The 14,956-nt window shown below is 41.5% G+C and overlaps 1 protein-coding gene across 1 annotated transcript in view; it reads left to right on the plus strand.

Annotated features, from left to right (window-relative positions):
• The first annotated feature begins 2,850 nt into the window (after nt 1–2,850).
• Nucleotides 2,851–14,956, plus strand: part of LOC122945380 — a 35,056-nt gene continuing 22,950 nt past the window's right edge. The window contains exons 1-3 of the mRNA XM_044304453.1: nt 2,851–3,022; nt 3,136–3,289; nt 4,263–4,479. Of these exons, the coding sequence (XP_044160388.1) occupies nt 2,851–3,022; nt 3,136–3,289; nt 4,263–4,479 (543 nt within the window). The remainder of the gene's footprint in view (nt 3,023–3,135; nt 3,290–4,262; nt 4,480–14,956) is intronic.

The following is a 14,956-nucleotide window of genomic DNA, read 5'->3' on the forward strand; positions in this document are numbered from 1 at the left end:
AAATTATTTAGTACAACATTTTGGAGCTATTTCAATTTGTAAAATATGGTGGACATTCCTTGTCAGTGTTTCCATGCAGTTTATGTCTATTTCAACTTTTTTTTTTGCTAATATTTTCTATAAGTCCTTTAATTTCCTTAAGATTCTGTCTCCGCAGAGCAGATATTGTACTTATAGTTATGTTTTTCCCAACTTCCGTAAACTACTCCATGTGGTCTCCACTAAAGTTTTGAAGGATCAGAGGTGATGAAATTTATTCAATTTTCATTAATAAGTTTTTGCATTTTTTTTTAAATATCTTATCAATTTATTGCTTCATTTTTTAATCTCTGTTTCCAAAGAAGCTGGAGGCGCTGCAGCCATAATCTACCCAAGATGCTGCTGACATTTTAATTTAGAGATTTACATTGTGTACCAGACGGTGCAAGACCTTCCTGCACCTTCTGAAACTTACTTATTAAAAAGGAGATGCAACTGGGAGACGACAGTCATATAGACCTGGATCCTAATTATCTTTTACAAAAATAAAATAATACAAAACTCAGAGCTGATCCCTTCTCCTCCAGCAGGGGGCAGTGTTCATATTCACATTTTCTTACATGTTTGTTGCAGTAACAAGCGGCTAATCTTTTATTTGCTCAACTGCATGAAATCTTTCTTTGGGAAGATGTTTAACACACACATAGCATTCTGTTTTCTGAAAGAGATAACAATAGTGGGAGAATCTCAGCACCATGCAGGCAGCATACGACAGTAATCTCGATTATCTAAATATCTGCTCACAGATTCTGATGGCATCTAAGATTCTTAAACAGATAATAATAAATGTAAAAAAATTGCAAATAATAAATATTACAGAAACATTGTTATTAATAAATGATTAACAGTGATTATAATAACTTTATACATAACAAAAAATAGCAAATATTAACAATAATTTGTTTTAATCATTATTTTGTATTCTTTGTCAAAAATACTAATATCTTCAGAATGTTGATACTTAATAGTATTAGGAAAAAGTACTGGAGAGGTACAGTTTATTCAAATGGTGCCTGAGGTGACCAAAGGCAACACGATTTTGAAAGCGGCATGCCAAACTTACCTTTGCGTTCAGCAACAGGCCGCTCATAACAGAAATGCCTATACTTGTCCGCAAAATGGACAAGATAAAAATAGGACTTGTTCTATTTTTATTTTTTGCTGACCCACGGAACAGAGTAACGGAAGCGGACAGCCGCATCTTTTGCGGCCCTGTTGAAGTGAATGGGTCTGCATCCAAGCCACAAAGAATGCGGCTCGGATGCGGAATCAAACCACATTCGTGTGCATGAGCCCTTGAAGTGGTAATAATAATGATAGTAATAGGAGGGAAAATAATATTGATGATAATATTAAAACTAATAGTAATAAACAGAGTAGACATAAAATAATAGTAGTAGCAACAGAAGTAATATTAGTAGTAATAATAGTAAAAGTAGTAGTAATTACCATATAATAGAGGAGTAATAGCAATAGTAATGATAATAGCAGTAATAGCATTAGCAACCTAAACTAGTAGCAGTAATAAATAAAGTAATAGTGGTAATAACAGTAACAATAGTGGTAGCAGTAATAATAGAAGCGACAGTGGTAGTAATATTAATAATAAGAGCAGCAGTTCTAATAGTAGTAATGAGTAATAACAATAGTAATACTAGTGAAATTAGAAGTAATAGTAGTAGTAATAAGAATAGAAGAGTAATATTAGCAATATTAATGGTCATAATAATAGTAGTAATAGCATTAGTAATAAAAAATAGTAGCAGTAATTAAGTAAATGAAGTAACAGTAACAATAATAGTAATAGTAATAATAATAGTAGCAATAGTGGTAGTAATACTAATAATAAGAGCAGTAGTGATGATGATAATAATACTAGTAATATAAGCAATAGTATTAAAAGTAATAATAGTAATACTAGAAGTAATAGTAGTAACAATAACAATACTAGCAGTAGTAAGAATACTACAAAGAAACTTTAAAAAAATATAACAATACTAATAGTGTAATAGTGGTAGTAATAGAAAATAGTAAAGATAATAGATGTAATAGTGGTGGTAATAAAAGTAAGAGTAGTACTAATACTAGTAATACAAGTAAGGGCCCATGTACATGGCCGTAGTCTTTGCTGAGGTCCGCAAAACATGGATACCGGCCGATTGTGGTCCGCTTTTTGCAGAACTGAACGTCCAGCCCATAATAAAACTGTCCTATCCTTGTCCGTAAAAAATGGACAAGAATAGGACATCATCTATTTTTTGTGGGGCCGCGGATGAAGACAGTCCCAGCACACGGTGTGCTGTCTGCATCTTTTGCGGCCCTATTGAAGTATCAAATGCAGACTAAAACGACGGTCGTGTGCATGACCCCTAAGGCCCCTTTCACACGGGCGACTTTTCCGTGCGGGTGCGATCCGTGCGGCGAACGTATGGCACCCGCACTAAATCCTGACCCATTCATTTCTATGGGGCTGTGCACATGAGCGTTGTTTTGAACGCATCACTTGTACGTTCAGTGCAAATCGCAGCATGCTCTATAATGTCCGATTTTGACGTGACGCAGGCCCCATAGAAGTGAATGGGGTGCGTGCAAATCGGATGGCATCCGGATGGCAACGCGTTGCGTTCAGTTTTTTTTGACGGAAGTCACTTAGCAACACTCCTGGGCTATATAATACAGGAAGTAGGCGTTTTTTTTCTCTGTCTCGGTCTGCATGTGCTTTTTGGCAGCACATCAGAGATAAGTTTGCAGGATCTATTTCAAGCCCTCGCGGAGCCAATTATCTGCAGCATGCCCAAAAATCCGAGAGCCATGGATGTTGAGAAGCTGATTGTCCTGGTGCAGGATAGGCCCTGCCTCTGGGATCTCCGTTGTTCTGAATACCAGGACCGATATAAAAAGGACGCTGCCTGGGAGGAGGTTACCCAGGATCTATTTGCAGCCATATGGCAAACGACAAAAGGGCAAAGTCGCCGGAATTTAAGTAAGTAAAACAATGTATACATATCCTCCATAGTATATAGGCCTTGTTATACCTTTGTTTACCTATCACTTTAGAAATTGATCCATGTTCCTTTATTGCCTTTCTATTACCAGTTGAAGAGGTCAAGAATCGTTGGCGGAGCTGCCGAGACCAATTCCGCAAGGAAATGCGAAAGCAGGGGCGGAGCGGGGCTGGTCTCCCCAAGAAAAGGCCGTACCTCTTCCGGGAGCAGCTAATGTTCCTCCGCGCTGTCATGGATCTGCGTCCGTAAGTCCATTCTACACAATAAGCTATACATACTGTGAATGTTTTGAATGGATCAATGTGAAATGTCCTATTTATCACTAGCAAACATTCGCATTGCTCCTTTCTTAACCTAAAGTAGGAGATTTAAATGATAAGTTGAGTAAAGATTGATGGTACGTAAATAATGTAGCAGGATGAACCCACATGCTCTATGGGACATAAGAAGTGTAATAAATGTATTTTCAAATTTTAGTTTCCTCGTTTTGGTTAAAGTTAACACGATAGTATACATGAGTAGAGACCTTGTATTTCTGAGTGTGTGGGTTATCCCTGCTACATCTATACTACCACAATTACCACATATGTCTATTTTAGGTTGGCAGGGGAGTTGCTAGTGTGTGAAAACATCTGAGGCACAAGGCCACTGTCCAACACCCCCGTGAATCAAAGTTCCACCCATGAAGCTATGTCACTATACCCGGGGGGGAGGGGGGCATCACACTAGTTATTAACCCCTTTCAGCAGTCCCCCCTTCAGTGAATGGGGGAGTGCTGAAAGTGGTTTAAGAACTACTGCGAAGAGACTAGCCATCTGGGCGACTCCCAGATCAACCCCCAACCCCCCTTGTACTAGTTCCGCTACTTATCTGCTGCGTTGCCATGAGTTCAGTCACTTCTGTGCCATCGGTGCTCAATCGCAGCAGATAAGTAGCGGAACTAGTCCAAGGGGGGTGATCAGGGGGTTGGGCAGTTCCAATCAATGGAAAAATTCACTGGAATATTTCCTTAACATTCTATCAGCAATCCAGCATAACATTCAGGGCACTGGACCAAACATATGGGGCACAAGCCCCGAATGGTTAGCCAAAAATAAACCTCGGTTTGTTGTGCCTGTTAGTACTATGTGACAAATGTAGATGGTGTAGCTCATGACAGGAATATGTTAATCGTTTTTTGGCGAATCGTCATGTTTATATATTTTCATCCTTTTGTAGAACGGAGGACAACCTAGAGGAGGATGAAGACGAATCTGCACCCCAGTTGTCAAGTGCCTGTGACGAGGAGCCGACAGCTGGGCAGCAGGAGAGTCTTCCGGGACCAACACCAGGACCTTCCGAGCCTCCTGCAGCATCAGGAGCTGATTCCCCCCCCCTCCCTCTGGCTCTACCCATCAGGTCCAGACGACGGGCAAATCCCCCTGCCGAGTCCAACGTAAATGTCCAAGTTTTGGATTATTTATCTCGGGCTCGGCAGGAGGATCATCACGATATGTTTGCCCGTAGTCTGGCCCATTATATGCGGCAGCTACCTCCAGAACGATTGTTACGGACAAGAACTTCCGTAGAAATCGTTCTGGAGCTAGCGAATTCGCTTCCTGATCCCTCGATGATGCATGATGCCCTGGAAAACTTACGCCGCTATGGGCAACTAATTGTCCCCAAACACCCCACTGTTTCCCAGCCATTCCCGGACCAACCACAAATGCCCCCCCCAAGGGATCATTATGGGCCACCAATGGCGCCATATGTTCCCCAGATTCAGGGGGAGCCGAGCTATGGTCCTCCGGGACCCTCGCCCAGTCGAGCTGGGCCACCTTCCCAGGCCCAATATTCAAGGGCTCCTTCCCAGGGCCAATATTCCTGCCCCCCTTCCCAGGGCCAATATTCCGGCCCCCCTTCCCAGGGCCAATATTCCGGCCCCCCTTCACAGGGCCAATATTCCGGCCCCCCTTCACAGGGCCAATATTCCAGGGCTCCTTATGAGGGACAAGGTCCAAATCAGGCTGGACCCTCACAATATTCTGGCCCTCCTTATCAGGGATCTTGTTCGCCCTCAAGCCAATATGTTAATTTGTAGGTTTTTTGGCAGATAAATGTATTTATTTTCATATACCCCAGATTTTATTTTAATATTGTGTGAAATTAAACACATTTTTGTTTCCAAACTGCTAATGTGTGTGATTTTATTTTATTGTGCATACACATACCACAATATATAGCTAGTACATTTGGACTAGACATTAGTAACCACATAGGACACAATAGAAAAGTTAATTTTGCACACAAACACTGAGGTTCAATAGTTTTTATTTTTAGGGCTTCTTACATCAAAATGTTGGTCATAATAAATGTAAATGAGTTTGTTTTATTATACATACATACCAAACATTTAAAAAAACAATTCCGCAGCACATCCAGGTAGTAGGAAAAATGACAAACTTTATTCACCAAGCATGCGACGTTTCAATACTCTCAATGGGATTTTCATCAAACCGAAAAAAAAACATTTGGACAAATGTGAGAAATTTGTCCCCGTTTTAGAGGTAATAGAGAAATGAGGTATTAGTACATATTTCACCTACCAGGTAGATTCGAATTTTTTGGGGCAAAATATGTAAGCTCGCAACCCACGTCAAGGGTCCTCATTATCTTGCGAGTCCCTAACTTCAAAAAAGCAAAACTGAACTAAACTCAAACCATCCTGGTTATGAAAATAGACTGCCAAACACAAAAGTCCATGAATTGACGACTATTGTGGAAATGGAAAAGAACCGATAGGGGACATAAAATAATCCGAAAAAAATTCACGCACTCTGAGTCCAGCAGATACAGATCGTCCAAGTAGTAAAGTGTCTCTTGATGATGGTGTACTGTACACTTGGGCATCTTCTTCTGGTGTGGCCTCATAGGTGCGTATGTAGTTATGCAGCACTACACATGCCTTGATGACCTGATTGACATTTTGTGGTGCCAGCTGTATTGACGACTGGAAAACACGCCATTTATTTGAAAAAATGCCGAATGTGCACTCCACAAACCTTCTGGCTCTACTTAACCGATAATTAAAATTGCGCCTCTTGGCATCCAAACCGCGTCGAGGATAAGGACGCATCAGGTGGCTAGAAAGGGCAAATCCCTCGTCCCCTACGACCACATAAGGCGCAGGTGGCCCAGTAGAGCCAGGAAGGTTTGCTGGCTGTGGTACGTCCAGTTGGTTGGACTGAAGCCAGCGACCCATTCTGGAAGCCCTGAAGATGCGAGCATCTGCAGAACTTCCATAGGACCCAATATCTACAATAATAAACCTGTAGTTTGTGTCAGCCAAGGCCAACAAAACTACAGAGAAAAACTGCTTATAATTATAGTATTGGGACCCTGAGTTGGGTGGCTTCTTAACCCGTATGTGCTTCCCGTCAAGGGCACCAATACAATTCGGAAATTGAGCCCTTTCCTGGAAGCCATGGGCTATATCAAGCCACTGCTGCCTGGTTGGTTGTGGCAGCACTGAAGCCTTCAGTGTCAACCAAATGGCGGCACATGTAGCCCGTACCACGCCAGCTATTGTGGAAGTGCCCATTCGAAAAACAAAATGCAAACACGAAAATGAATTACCAGTCGCCAGATATCTGCAAAGAAAAAAAAATGGAATTAGATACTTTCATAGCATATGTTGGTAAATCGACAACATTACTTGACATTATTTAATGGAAAAGTAGCTGGTAAATATAAATGAAACAAGCACATAGTGGTATATTTAGTTAACCAATATTTTATATTCTGATCTCAAAGTAAATAAGGAATAGCATTTAAACCTTGATAAAGTTCTATACAATTAACATATACACACCCAGGTGAGGTGTCCTCGTCATTACAGGCTGCATTAGAATAATTAACCCCTGCGGAACTGGATTCTGGTGTGACTAATCTAACCACACACAGTTTCTCACTACAAATCAGGGAGTTTCAATACAGGTCTACTTCATTTACGCACTCAGGCAGATAATATTTAAACTTTAGAATACATAGGCCATTGAGGGGAAAAATATGTATTTGAAAATAGGGTGGCATTAAATAAGTATTTAGTATGAAAATATATATAGTCTTACCTTAAAGTAATAATAAGCCGTTCTTCAGGTGACACACTCCGCCGCATATTGGTGTCCTGAAAAGTTAAGGAAGGCCTCAACTCCTCCAACAGACGATCAAACGTAGACACCGACATGCGGCAATAATTGAAGAACTTTGGAGGGTGCGCACGGAGCTCTGCGTACAAGCCAACAAAGATACCTTTGCTGGCACGCTGCGCAAGTATAGGATGCACCCACATGCGCTTCCTCCGCGGCTCCTCCTCAAGCATTTCTGGCTGTTCGCCAAAACAGCGGGAGACCAGCCAGTGCAAAAAGACATGGTCAGTGGATGACAGGGTGAAAGTGGACATCCTGCAAAGGAAAATCCACTAACAAACACACACACCAATCAACACACAAACCACTCCACCAAAAAATGGAGCTGTCCAACAAAACAATGCATGATGGGGGTATTTATATGGTGTGTGCAGTTACAGGTGAATGTAGTGGATTGATCAGTTTTTTTTAACGCGCGTTGAAAAAAACGCATGCCATCCGGATCTCACACGCACGGGAAAAACGACGGAACGTATAATGAACTGACAGCACTCGCCTGAAAAATCGCAAGCTTTTAACTGAACGCACCCTGAACGCAGACGGCTAAAAAACATGACGCCCGTGTGAAAGAGGCCTAATAGTATTAATAATAGTAATAGCAGTGAAAATACAATACTAGTAGTAACAATTATAGTATTAATAATAGAAGTAAAAGTAATACAAGTAATACTAGTAGTAGTAGTAATAATAATAATAGTAGTAAAAATAGTATAAAGTAGTAAATAGTATTAGATACTTATCCACTCAATTTATAGCTGCAATACCTGGATGTCCACTAACCCGGATTAGGTTACTCAAGGTTCTTTAGAGATCTCAGTCCGGTTGTTCTTGCCTTTAACAGTGTTCTTAGAAGCCAATACTATCAGGCTATTAATCACACTGCAGTATTTTGACACAGATTTTGGTCTTGAAATCCACCTGAAATCTGTGCCTCATTGTCTGCAGTGGGAATCCACGCTGCTGCTCTTAGGCCTCTTTCACACAGGCGTTGCGGGAAAATGTGCGGGTGCATTATGGGAACACGCGCGATTTTTCAGCGCGAGTGCAAAACATTGTAATGCGTTTTGCACTTGAGTGAGAAAAATCGCGCATGTTTGGTACCCAAACCCGTACTTCTTCACAGCAGTTCGGGCTTGGGATCGGTGTTCTGTAGATTGTATTATTTTCCCTTATAACATGGTTATAAGGGAAAATAATAGCATTCTAAATACGAAATGCATAGTACAATAGCGCTGGAGGGGTTAAAAAAAATAAAAAATTATTTAACTCACCTTAGTCCACTTGATCGCGCAGCCGGCATCTCCTTCTGTCTTCATCTTAGCTGTGTGCAGTAACAGGACCTGTGGTGACGTCACTCCGGTCATCACATGGTCCATCACATGATCTTTTACCATGGTAATGGATCATGTGATAAGCACAGTGACGTCATCACAGGTCCTGTTCCTCCACACAGCACAGAAGACAGAAGAGATGCCGGCTGTGGACTAAGGTGAGTTAAATTATTATTATTTATTTTTTTAACCCCTCCAGCGCTATTGTACTATGCATATTCTGTATTCAGAATGCTATTATTTTCCCTTATAGCCATGTTATAAGGGAAAATAATAATGATCGGGTCTCAATCCCGATCGTCTCCTAGCAACCGTGCGTGAAAATCGCACCGCATCCGCACTTGCTTGCGGATGCTTGCGATTTTCACGCAACCCCATTCACTTCTATGGGGCCTGCGTTACGTGAAAAATGCACAAAATAGAGCATGCTGCGATTTTCACGAAGTGATGCGTGAAAATCCCCCCTTAATGTGAACAGCCCCATAGAAATGAATGGGTTGGGATTCAGCGTGGGTGCAATGCGTTCAACTCACGCATCGCATCCGCGCTGAATACTCGCCCGTGTGAAAGGGGCCTTAGAGCCGCTGATCTACTCCTCAACATGGTTTCCACGCGGTAGGTTAGTCCCGTTCAGACTGCAAGTCACTTGTGCATTTCTGCCATGGATTCCACATTCATTTTTCCAGACAACTTAATAGTCATGTGAACCCATAGAGAGGAATAGAGCAATGAGGGAATATCTCCACAACACTGCATCTGTCACCCATGAATCCAACCACCAAAACATCTATGTATGTCTCCATGAAATTAGAAACATGAAGACACGGGGCCCCGGAGTTTACTGCAAGCGCTATATTACAGCATCTTCCTGCTCACAAGGTTGCAGGAAGCCGTAAAATGGCCAAATGGACGAGTCCTAGTCAATGCATACAAGATAAAGACCTTGACCAAACAAAAACCAACAGGTCTGAAGAAGACACACACCTGGACACAATTGTTGGCTATATTCACATGACAAATCTGCAAAACACTGATCCGCAAAAGATACGGATGACGTCCTTTTGGCATCTGTATTGTATCAGTTTTTTTGCGGATCCATTGTAACAAGGTTTATCTTTTTTTTTTCACACTTCTTTATTGGTTTTACGTTATTTTTCCTTATGTATGACAGCATCGACATACCAAAAATCATGTCAATTTTATATCAGTGTTTGACAATAGTATCAAGAAAGTCCATAGGCAATAAACAAACACACATATGCATTGGATACAATTGTCAATGCAACAAAGTTTATAACCCCACCCACCCCCCTACCCCCCTCCCTCTAGTTCCACCTCAGCCTATCTCCTGCCCCCTCCCAACCCTCCCTAAACTCAGCTCAATGAAAAGGTCTTTACCCCGGTAAATAAAGTCCAACCACCCTAAGTACTCAGCCCAATTTAGTCTACTTTCAGAACACCTAGGCCCTCCTTTAAGTGTTCTTTAAGGAGGTTAACTTGAATGGAGACATAATTCGAGGGTACTCTGAAACAGGAATGTAAACAACCAGAAACTTTTTCCACCCCTGATAGAGTTTTCTACCTAGAAGTTCCTTATTGTTTAGGGCTTCAAGCCACTCTAGATGGAATACATGTTTTAATTGAGAAATGACCATATCTCGCGATGGGACTGCTCATTCCAACCACTCCTTCAATATGCATCGCTTTGCTACCATCAAGAGTTTATGACCCAATGGAGCTGGATGGAAAGTTCCACCCTCTCTGTTTCTCCCTGTGGTTAGAGTGGGTTGGACAATTGTGTGTGTGATGGCCAACATTGGAGAGATTTTCCCTTTGAAGCCACTAACGTCACCTAATATCTTACTCATCTGTGACCAAAACTCAACCAGCAAAGGACAAGCCCAAAGCCCGTGAAATAAATCCGATCCAACCAATTTACACTTGGGACATGCCATCAACCTGTCCGTATTACCCTGTTTGCCTGGGATATTTAAGCCATAGGTTGCATGATGTAATATTTTCATCTGCGTCTCACGCCACAGCTCATTTATAACCGCACAATACAGGTCAGCCAAACCTGAACATATGTGCGGATATACATCCTCCTCACCCAACAGAACTTTCCATTTGTCAAAGATCTTTTCCCTATCCTTAGATAGGAAAAAATTTACAGGGGTTCTGCACTTTGTTTAAACTGATGATCTATCCTCTGGATAGATCATCAGCATCTGATCGGTGGGGCACCCGGGACCTCCGCCGATCAGCTGTTTGAGAAGGCAGCGGCACTCCAGCAGCGCCGTGGCCTTCTCACTGTTTACTGCTGGCAGAGTGACGTCACGACTTGTATTAACTGGCCTGGGTGGGGCTAAGCTCCATTTAAGGGAACGAAGCTTAGCCGCGCCCAGGCCAGTGATACTAGTCGTGACGTCACTGGGCCTGCGGTAAACAATGAGAAGGCCGCGGTGCTGCTGGAGCGCCACTGCCTTCTCAAACAACTGATCGGCGGGGGTCCCGGGTGTCGGACCCCCACCGATCAAATGCTGATGATCTATCCAGAGGATAGATCATCAGTTTAAACAAAGTGCAGAACCACTTTAACTTACCTTAATCCACTTGTTTGCGCTGCCCGGCTTCTCTTCTTTCTTCTTCTTTGAGGAAAAGGACCTGTGGTGATGTCACTGCACTAATCACATGGCCCGTCACATGATCCATCACCATGGTGATGGATCATGTGATGGACCATGTGATGAGCGCAGTGACGTCACCACAGGTCCTTTTCCTACTGCACAGCAAAGGAAGAAGAAAGAAGAGAACCCGTTATAAGGGAAAATAATACAATCTACACAACACCTAACCTAAACCTGAACTTCTGAGTTCGGGTTTGGGTACCAAACATGCAGATTTTTCTCACGCGTGTGCAAAACGCATTAACATGTTTTGCACTCGCTCTGAAAAAATCACGCATTTTCCCGCGACGCACCCGCATCTTATCTGGGCCCAAATCCATGACGTCCATGTGAAAGAGGCCTAACTGTGAGCCTGCAGGCTGCAATTTAATCTCTCCCTACCCTGACTGTGGCAAGAAGGAGTCAATTTGCTAAAAATTTATAAATTAGAAAATGCATATTTTTTTATAGAAAGTGAAATAAATACAATACAAAAATTTTAAAATTATAGCAATATTTCCTAGTTATATCAATAGTATACCAGACTAGGTACACACACATACACACATCCCTCCCCACTTTTTCGTTCATAAAAAAATAAAGGAAAATAAATATTTATTAGTTTAAGCAATAGTATAGTGGAAATTGTGTTTGTACAATATACAAACATACACACATTTTTTCTTTTTAGCTATATGTAGCATAGCAGGTTTTTTTCTGCATAAAATATTCAAATGCATACAGGTTTTTTTTTTCATTTATAAAAAAAAAAAAATAATACCTCCAACGAAACATTTAAAATGTCCAAATTTCCCAAGAGAAATACCCTAGGGGGACAACGTAATAAAAGGCACTTTGAAGGGGCTTGTAATGTTTCAGCTCTGTCCAACATCTGTAAAATAGGCCTCTAAAATGCTCTGCAGCCTTTTGATGTCTTGCTGTGGGCCCAGCCAGCAGATAAATTACAGAAATAGCGGCCATTTTCAGAGTACAAACGTACGGTAATGGTTTTAGAAATGCTTTGTCTTGAAATATTTTGTAACAGTTAGAGAAAAAATGTTAAGAAAGGAAAGAAAAGAAAAATACCTTTTTTCATACTTTTCAATTTTTCCTTAAATATATAAAAAAAATAGTATTATATCTGTTACTAATGGCAAAAATAAAGGTCTAAGATGACCCGTGAAAAATCATATTGAATGCATTTAGGTTGGCTTAGAAATGAATTAGTTTGTTTGCTACAAGTGAAAAATGTGTCTGTAAGGCCTCATGCACGTTGTTTGGGTCCGCATCCGAACCGCAGTGTTTGCAGCTTGGATGCGGACCTATTCACTTCAATGGGGACGCAAAAGATGCTGTCCGCATCCGTTGCTCCGTTCCGTGGCCCCGCAAAAATAATATAACCTGTCCTGTTCTTGTCCATTTCACGGACAAGAATAGGCAGTAATATTAATGGCTGTCTGCGCCGTTCCACAAATTGCAGAATGCACACGGACACATCCGTGTTTTGCGGATCAGCAATTTGCGGACCGCAAAACACACAACGGACCTGTGCATGAGGCCTAAGGAGGGGTAAAAACTTCAGTAATGAAGCGGTTAACTTAATATTTTGCTGCACAAGCTTTTGAGGCAGTCCCTGCAATCAGGCGGTTTCTGTGACTCTCAGTGAGACTTCTGCTTCTGTCCACAGGTATTTTGGCCGCTCCTCGTGAGCACACCGCTCCAGATGTCTCAGGGTTGAAGGTGCCTTCTCCAGGCTGCAAGTTTCCATTCCTTCCACAGTTGTTCAATAGGATTTAGAGCAGGGTTCATAGAGGCCACCTCAGGATAGTCCAATGCTTTGGTGTCAGCCATGCTTGGATGGTTTTTAGATGTGTTTTGGGTCATCATCGTGTTAGAGAACCCATGACCTATGTCTGAGACCAAGCTTTCTGACACTAGGCAGCACATTTCGATCCAGAATGCTTTAATAGTCTTGAGATTTAATTGTACCCTGCACAGATTCAAGACACCCTGTGCCAGATGCAGCAAAGCAGCCCCAAAACATACCCGAGCCTCCTCCATGTTTCACAGGAGATACAATGTTAATTTCTTTTTATGGTTAATTTTTACGTCTGTAAACATAGAGCTGATGTAACTTGTCAAAAAACTCCACTTTTGTCTCTTTGTCCAAGGGCACTCTCCCAAAAGCTTTATGGCTTGTCAATATGCTTTTTTATGATCTGCTTTCAACAGTGGTTTCCTCCTCGGTCATCTTCCATTAAGTCCACTTTGGCTACGAGGGTGACAGATGACGTAATCTGACACTGATGTACCTTGACCTTGGAGTTCACCTCTAATCTCTTTGGAAGTTGTTCTAGGCTCTTTGGTCACCATTCATATTGTCTCTTTAATTTGCAATCAATTTTCCTCTTGCAGCCATGTCCAAGGAGGTTGCCTACAGTCCTGTAGACGTTAAACTTCTGAATAATATTTACAACTGTAGTAAAAGGAGCATCATGCTTTACCTTTAATATGTTTGTCTATAATTTTCTTTCTAATCCCCTGAGACAACGCTCTCCTTTGCTTTCGTTGGTCTTTATTCAGCAGTGTAGTACCCACCATGATACCAAACAGCACAGTGACTACTTTTAACCCTTCACGTCTTCTTCTAATTACACTGCTTACAGCTGCAATGCTGACTATGGGCAGGTAAAAAATAAAGGGAAGGCTGTGCTGGGACGAAGGCTGCCTTCTTTTCAACCAGCAGATCGGCAGGGGTGTCGGGTGTTGGACCCTCGCCGATCTGATATTGATGACCTATCCTCAGGCTAGGTTTTCAATAAAAATATCTCAGAAGAAAGCCCTTTAATAAAAGGGTATCAACAATTTTGTCCCTATGTATACATTGTATACTTGTGATACCATTCCTGCTTTAGGTTACAAAAACTCTAAAAAACATTTTTCTTATATTTGTTTCACGCCCATGACAATAAATCCTATTTCATATGAAGTCTCTGACACCGTGGACAATTCTAACCAAAAACATCTTCATTATGTGTTTCCATCAAACCACAGAAATTGTAATTGATTGGGTTTCTCTAGTCTCCTTTCGTTGACATTGAAGTGTAACATCTTGAGAACACACCAGACCATGCATGACAACCACTGAATAAGATTCCAATACTCATCTCCAGTCTATTTATCGGATGAATAAATTAACATATATTACCAGCAGATGAGAGGTTCCAAACAACAGGTGCCCTGCTTTGCAGATAATGAGTCATGCATGGAGGAACCTGGAATTGTTGGCCGGGTCTTCATCTATGTAATTCTCCAAATGACATGGGGCAATCTTAATGCCCTCTTATGTAAAAGCTCTATTCCCCTGTAGATTATATTATGTGCTTGGAGAACTTTCTATTATCTTTGATACTTGTTACTCTTATTGCTTCCGGATAATAGTAACATTGTGTCATTGCCACTAACAAGCCCACCCAAACTCTCAGCCTCAAGAACTACCATCGTCAATAATATGAAATGTAAACTAATCTGTTCTATTCATGAAGAGATAAAACAAAGTGTGGAGAAGATCAGAGATCAGGCCCAGCGGGAGATAGGGGACCAGAGAGGAGAAATACTGATAAAAGCTGAGGCCTCCTGAATAATGTATTAGCCAAGTCCTCAACCTGTGGTAGCGTTTTACTATATAACCATCATGGCCTAAAAGCAAGAACAGACACTAATCACGT

This window comes from Bufo gargarizans, chromosome 8 (genome assembly GCF_014858855.1).
Source record: "Bufo gargarizans isolate SCDJY-AF-19 chromosome 8, ASM1485885v1, whole genome shotgun sequence".
NCBI lineage: Eukaryota > Metazoa > Chordata > Amphibia > Anura > Bufonidae > Bufo > Bufo gargarizans.